Source organism: Lactuca serriola, chromosome 4, assembly GCF_051521515.1.
Source record: "Lactuca serriola cultivar US96UC23 chromosome 4, Lser_US96UC23_V15, whole genome shotgun sequence".
Classification (NCBI taxonomy): Eukaryota; Viridiplantae; Streptophyta; class Magnoliopsida; order Asterales; family Asteraceae; genus Lactuca; species Lactuca serriola.
Genome location: NC_136411.1, coordinates 339,563,126 through 339,571,074, shown reverse-complemented (window position 1 = coordinate 339,571,074; position 7,949 = coordinate 339,563,126). Strand labels below are relative to the sequence as shown.

The window sequence follows — 7,949 nt, the reverse complement described above, 5'->3', positions numbered from 1 at the left end:
TGTATATAGCAGCAACATGTCATCGTCACTGAGTTATCTACAGTAATAAGTTTCTTGTTGCAATTTCTAGCATCAACTATGAACTTATTGTGACGAGGTCCAAAACATTACGAATATCATATGTCACACAACCGTATAAAAACAATATCCAAAAGATACAGTACTAAAGATTCGAATTTATATAAAAAAATAAATGAAAAACACTTAGTCAAGATAAAATAGTTGACTTTTTTTTATAAACTCACTGTATGTATGTGTTGTTAGCCGACGAAACTGACAAGCTACCATTTGAATTTCTCCTGGTGCCCTAATCTCATTAATTAGATTATTATCTTCTGAATGATTCTTTATAAAGTGAATTATATATCTATCCCAAAACAGGTAATATCATACTCTTAAAATAAGTCAGCAATTGAATAACCATAAATACGACGTGGATTCTAAACAATAATTGCTCCTGACACCTTCTATATATACACATCCTCCCAAAAACAAAAAAAGCAAACTCATTACGACAAAAAATGGATCAAATTACTTTTTCCTACACTTCATCTTCGTCTTCTTCCAACGACCATCCACCAAAAACAATCAGCTCCAGCCGACTATCATATCATAATTCTCTCCATACAGTTCGCAAAGCTATACAAAAACCCACCTCCAAGCATTTCATAGCACCATTACCACCCACCCCACCTAAAGTTTACAAAGTTGATTCTTCCAACTTCAAGGAAACTGTTCATGCACTCACTAGCGACACCAAATATCAATCATCATCTGTACGCCGCCTAAAAGACATCGCTCCGCCACCTCTTGTTCTCTCTACGGTACCAAAACCGTCTTTATTTCCCAGACCACCTCCACCATCAGAAGGTGGAGGAAACGTCAGCCCCTTATCGGCCCTCACTTTGTCCCCAGATTTCTGCAAATTCTTGAATGAAACACTGGATACCACTAGGTTTAAGTCAAAGTCACCTGTGATAGATTATTTCGCGGGTTTGAGTCCACTGGGGTTAAGTTTGTCGCCGGTGACACGTGGTTATGATCCATCTGGGGTTGCACTCATGAGCACTTTTGGGTTAAGTTTATCTCCATCGTCACTATCATGGTGTTCTTCGCTACTTTTGAGCCCCAACACCCTTTCGGGGTTTACTCAAAATCCCATTCTTTAGAATCATGATGTTTTCGGGTTATTCCGTCTTCCTGTTATGTATTATAGTTATCATATGTCTTTTTTTTTTTGGATTTTTTTTCATAAAAAATCATCTTATTTCTTTGCTTTATCAAATTGTATTTTTTTTACCAATAACTACATGGATCAAGCCCGAGATCTCCAAGAAATGATCTGCATCAATTTTTCGTCTTCAATAGTAGCAGATGTGGACAAGCACAAGAAGTATATTAGGATGATTTCAACTCGGAAACCTTTTGTCTGCTAAACGTAAGATGACCCGGTTATGTGTGTGAATGATCCTTAAAGGTCAAATAAAATTGCTGTAAAAACAAATATCGCGGCCTCTCTTGTTTTATTACCTTTAGTATAGGATCTTTGTCAATGTAAAATTAATGTTATATTTGCTTTTTAATGAGATGTCAAAGTCAAACAAACATTTTTACATACACAGGATTGTTTATCAGGTCGTTTAATGAAGATTTCTAAAATAGTTTTACATTAGTACCTTCTTAAGTTTTAAGTTCATATATTTTATGTTACAACATTAGTATTTACATTGAAATTACTTCAATAGATATTCATAAAATGCTATGATAAAATACCAATTAAGTCAAACCTACAAACTACCACATACTTGTGACATACAAAAGTAGTGCTTGATAATGACTTAAAATATAATATATTTTTTTGATTTGTATATATTTGGTCATTGAGTTTATTTTTTGTCTACATTTGACCATTTAACTTGTTTATTTTTTTTCCATATTCAGTTTCTATAATCGGCTACTCCAGGTTAAACTGAAAAAATTACTTAATAGGGTAATTTATTTTTCAGTTTGTACACATTAAGTCCTTAATGTTTTTGTACACTTTTATTCCTTATGACTAGTTTCTTTAGATTTTACTCACGACATCCTACGAATGATAATCTGTAACACCAAGTTTTGGGTATATACTTCTTTTCTTGTCATGGCTTTCAAGTTCAAAAAGGATGGATTTTGATGGCCACGACATGGTGATGATAGTACCACAACGTGGCAGTGCCCGATGGAATCGTGCAGCTTAAGTGTGCGACACGGTGTGGTGTTATATTGGTCACGACATTGCAACCATTTTATTATAAACCCTAATTTTGGGGTTTGTGCCCATATGTAAAGGAAGTAAGGGCTAGGTTTTGCACACCCTCAGCCTTCATCACCTCCTTTCATCCTCAAAGAAACCTTAGCCTCCATTGTTGTCCTTTTAAGGCTTTGTGGTGTTTTGGTAACCTTGAAGAATCATAATAAGGTGTTCTTGAGCATTGATCCAGCAGACAAACCTCCTTTTCATCTTCTTGCATATCTTATGGATCGTTGTAAGTCCTCAAGTTGCTATCGTTTGTGTTCAAACCTTTTAAATCTAGGATTAGAGCCTTGTTCTTCATGTTCTTATTAGTTTGGATGAGTGGATTCCATATATTTAGCAACTTTATAGATCCTCGAGGTCCCTTGGAGGTTATATGTTCTAGGTCTAGAGTTTTATGGTGTTTGTGGTCTCATGCACAAGTTTGAGTTCATTTCTTCGATGTTTTTTTTACTTAGATTGGAAGAGACATGCATTGGACATGCATGTCCATAAAGCACCGATTTCTATGATGCATTAGGTGTGTAGGAAAGCCTTCTGGGATGTATGGATGAGTAGCCTTAGTGATTAAGAACTTAAAACATTAAGAAGTTTAGAGCAGTTCTGTAACACCTGGTTTTCGTAACAAGTGTTATTTTACGAAATATAGATATTATTAGTAGATTAGATGAGATAAAGCCTTGAGTTGATTTATTTTTAGAAATGTTAATTATTCAAATATTAATGAAGTATTTTGTAGTTCATGAGATGATGATTTCATGGATATAAAGTTTGCTGAAAACGGAGTTCGTATGAGAAAATTATGGCTATTTGAAGTTGTGATGAAAGTAGGATGCTATTATGAGAAAGTCAACGGAAGTCAAGTCAAAGGTTAACCATTGACAATCACGATGTGAAATTATGCTTGTCACGACATGACAATATGTAACGCTTGGTTTAAGAATTGGTCAGCTTTCGAGATTTTTAGAGTTTTGGGTTGGGACTCGACAAGTTGGGGAGCTCCAACTCGTCAACTAGAAATCATAACGGATGCGGGATGAAGAACCTGCTCGACGAATTGGAAGGCACCAACTCGACTAGTAGGAGCTGAAGAGGTAAACCCTAATTTTCAGGGTTTATACCCTATTTAAAGGCTTTAAGCCTTACATGTAGCCTCCCTTATCACCCCCTTTATCCAGAGAAACCTTAAATCGAGCCTCATCTCCAATTTTGTATGTGTGAGCTTGGAAAGTGATTCTTGGTGCTCTTTTGGAAGGAACTTGAAGCTTGAAGAGGTTGGATTGAGAGGAAGGCAGTAGATCCAGGATTTCCTCCAGTGTGGAAACAATTTTAAGGTATAAAGTCGAAACCTTGACCTTCCATTTCTTAGATCTCCTTCTATGAAAGTTTATGGTTGGAGAGTACCCTAGGCATCTGACAGTAGAGGTGGATAGCATGGGTAGTGGTACGAGGACTGAATGTCCGATGATAGTTTCACAGGTTGGAGAGTACCCTAGGGAGAGCCTAGGATGAGATTAGTGACAGGAGTCACCTGATTGAGAATTTTATGTGTGGATAGAACTACTTGATTAGAGTATGTTGGTTAGTTTTCCGTGGTCTGTATGTTGCTTGATTTGTGCTTTATAGGACTCTTAGCAATGTGAGTTAGCTACTAAGTGAATATGCTAAGTCATATGCAACACAGGCTAGATAATCTCAGAGTGATGGACTTGACCCTATTGCGCAACTCTCGTCTGAGTCCAACCATTCTAGGTTTGAGACTTTTACTCGAAGGATTATCTGATCCCTATTACATGTGGCTATATTCATGAGATAACTAGTTGACATTAATGGGATTTGTTCAACAGCTAAGGGCAGGGTGAGGTTGGGGACCTAGGGAAGCCTAGGATATGCTGCAGTGGGTCGGTAGTATGGTTCAGTGAGTACCGACGTAATGGTCTGAATAAGTGACTTAGAGGATTCGGGAGGATGGTTGGGGAAAGTATGGATAAGTGTGGAAGGTAGTATTGGGCCCGTACTACTGAAAGCACATGATCCATACTCGAATCGTTGAGACTCCTGGAGAATCTAAGAAGCTTATGAGAAGGATAATCTTGGTTATGCTCTAACAGTGGGAATAGTTGCTTTGCCAAGATGAGGATGAGTATACATGAGTAGGACTAGGGTTTGGTCTTGGCTCCGGTGGTGATCCATTTAGCGGAAGGATCGCCAAGATTTCGAGTTCACCATGGATCTCTTGTATCAGGCGGCAAGGGTTGATTGTGCGATTTACTGCACTTTGGGATTGGAAACTATGTCTTGGGAGTAGTTTGTAACCGGTTTAGAGCAGAGGATTCTCTAGCTATTGCAGTTCCGTTGTTGACAATTGAGATGGTGAGTGTGTCAGGGTGCTAAACCCTGAATGATATGGATCCCAAATCCGAGAACGTAAGATTGTTTAGGGGTACTTGGATGAAAGAGGTTCAAGTCAGGTGAATTTAGTGGAGGATCTCGGGCAGAGACCCAAGAGTTCGGACCAGCTGTTGACAGGCCAGCAGGGTCGTAATCAGTGCAACGCTCGTAGAAACTGCACAATGTAGTTTCATTCCAGAGGTTTGGATTGTCATTGGGATTGGAAGGAAGTATTACACCATGTACACAAGATGGTTGAGGTAACACAGGAGGAGGAGGTTAGGATTCCTTCAAATGTTTGTGGATATGCTATCTTCTACCACTTCAGGTGGCTGTCGAGAATTTGCACCGCTTTGGAATTAGGTCAGTTCACTACTATTACCTGAGTTAGCAAGGGTTGTCAGATGCCATTCTACATGCCGAGGAATCTTTGAGAAATCTTCTGACAGACGTGCCTCTCGAGGCGGATTCCGCACGTACCATGATTGTTCCGAGTCTTTGTCAGAATCTGTTCAGGGGTCCAGATTGCTACAGGTGTAGCAAGTTTGGTCACGTTAGCAAGGATTTCCTACAGGGGGTAAGCCCGTTATATTTTCGTTGTGATCAGGTGGGCGACAAGGAGGTTGACTGTCTGATGATCAGAGAGGAGCAGTGAGTGCACCTACTCCAGTTATTTTGAGGATCACCGACGGATGCGAGGGTAAAGCAGGAGCCTCAACGAAGGGAAGGGGCCACACTTTGTAGAATCATACAGGGGAGATCAGAACTCCAGTGGTCAAGGGTGCAGGGTACATACCCTTTTTCCTTCTTTATAGCTTTACATGTATTTGTGGCGATAATCTTGCATCAACGTGACGTAAGCATATCATGGCAATAATCTTGCATCAAGAAGGGTGATATGCCATCTGCATACCATGAATCTTTGGTGGAATAGAACGAGGTCATACCCTTATAAGTAGCAACTTCCTAGTGTTTAAATGTCATCTTGGTTAGTTGGGATTGGTTCAAGGGCGTGTATGAGGGAATTATGATTACTTTTTAGTAGCCTAAGTATTTGTGCTGGGAAGAGTAGTCGGGGTTGTCGAGGGAGGAGAGAGTTGTTGCTGAGGCATTGGTTAGACCAAGAGGTCCTTGGGACTTTGATAATCTTTGGATTGAAATAAGGATTGGGAATCCTTCAATTTTCATTTGTCAAGCGGACGTAGTTGAATCTAAGTGGGGGAGAATCACCCAGGGAGCCAGAACAGAAACAAGAGAGAAACTAGGATACGTTTCGCATCCCCTTCAGGGAAAGGGAGGCAGCCTTAGTGGCTATCTGAATATAGGATACTACGGGATAGGGGGTTCGGGAAACTCCCCAGCATCTGGATCGCGCCTTCTTGTCGATAGATAGAAGGCTTTGAGGGAGGGAACCAGGTTGGGTTCCAGTCAGTACTTGAGTCTGGTTGGGAGGTTACACCGTATGAGTGTGCAACATTGAGATGTGTTCGGATTGGTATATTAGCGGTAGGATCATGGGTATCGGTCAAATAATGTTGGAAGTGTTGTAAGACTGTGGGTGTAGCCGTAGCATTCACATGGTTTTTGGATAGTGTTGGAAGTGTTGTAAGACTGTGGGTGTAGTCGTAGCGTTCACAAGGTTGTCGGATAATGTTGGAAGTGTTGTAAGTCTGCAGTTGTTGATGTAGAATTCACAAGGTTGTCGGGTAGTGTTGAAATTTTTGTAAGTCTGTGGGTGTAGTTGTAGCATTCACGGATTCATTCAGATAAATTAGGCTAGGAAGACCAGTTCGCAAGGTTGTGGGTAGGCCGCAACTTAATTAGAATCAGCATCGGAAGGACTGTTCGATCATTTATACAGGGGTGAGTCGGATGGTTATGGGAATTTAGGATGGAACCGGTAGAGACTGTTGAGCCAAGTGTTGGATCTTAAGTTGCAGGATCATGTGGATGAGTAGTGCTTGTTACTGTAGGGCTGCGGCTGGGCAATCATAATGTTTGATCTCTTGGGAACCTGGTGTTGGACCGGGTGCGAGACTGGTAGCCTCGGAGTTGGCTAAAGGAATTTACTTATCGGTCAAGTAAGAGATGTTGGAAGTTATGGTGCATTATGAAAATGCAGAATCGTGAATCTTGAGGTAGGAGTGGAGTATTGATTCATTTTGGGAAAGACCTCGAACCGGAGTTCGCAAGCGTGCAGTACAAGAGTTGATTCAGTAAGATGAGATTTGGAAGCATCTATGCGCCTAAGACATCAAATGCAGGATTCCATGGTAATGAATGGTTTTGGTTCGATGGTAGCTTAAGCCATCATGATGTGTTTCGGGTTGGTTCTATCTGTGATAGAGCCACAACATGTTGGAATCAGGAAACAGTAGGTTAAAGGAGACCAAGAATGAGGTAAGACTACCTTTATTCATGTAGCACGCACTTTTGTATTGGATTCAGTGGCGACAGGTTGTTAGTTTGTGATGATCGGATGTGTCAGAAAGTTTAACGGGGCCATGAGTGGCGGTACAGTTGGGATGATTACTGCTAGACGATGTCTCTTTTGGAGGTCATATGGGGTGAATGTGATGTTGCTACTCGGTTCAACAACCGGACAGGAGACCAAATATTTTGAATCTAGGTGATCGGTATCCGCTTATAGTGGATGAACTCAGTCAGTTGGTAACGCCAAGATAAACAAGATCGGAGAGAGCCTGGTGTGGTTGAGTCTTGTTTCCTTATTAAACGGTCATGGAATGATCGTGGTGATAGATGTGTCCCTCGGGATGTCGGGTGTCGGTATTTATTGGGTTCAGAATGGGTTGTCGTCTATTGGTAAGAGTTGGATACTCAAGCTTCATAATGGCTGAAGTGCTCTCAAGGCTTCACTCTAAAGGAGTGACACCCGATATAGGAAGTAGGGATGAAGGCCAGGTATAGTGAGTCAGTCAGGATTTGGCCCGAATAGGGCAAGGGATGCATCATGAAAGATTACGGAGGAAACATTATCCAAACTTTTGCAATAGCAGACTTCGATGACGAATTCTAGTTCAAGTGGGGGAGATTTATAACGTTTGGTTTAGGTATTGGTCAATTCTCGAACTTTTTAGAGTTTTGGGCTGGGACTCGACGAGTTGGGGAGCTCCAACTCGTCGAGTAGAAATCATAATGGATGTGGTATAAAGGACCTACTCGACGAGGTGGAAGGCACCAACTCGACGAGTAGGAGTTGAAGAGGTAAACCCTAATTTTCAGGGTTTGTACCCTATTTAAAGCC

The 7,949-nt window shown here is 40.8% G+C and overlaps 1 protein-coding gene across 1 annotated transcript; it reads left to right on the top strand.

The window, feature by feature from the left end:
- Window positions 1-521: 521 nt before the first annotated feature.
- On the top strand, window positions 522-1,169 carry LOC145099622 (uncharacterized). Its single transcript, XM_079037164.1, has one exon. The coding sequence runs from the start codon at window positions 522-524 to the stop codon at window positions 1,167-1,169; it is 648 nt and encodes a 215-aa protein (XP_078893290.1).
- Window positions 1,170-7,949: the final 6,780 nt, after the last annotated feature.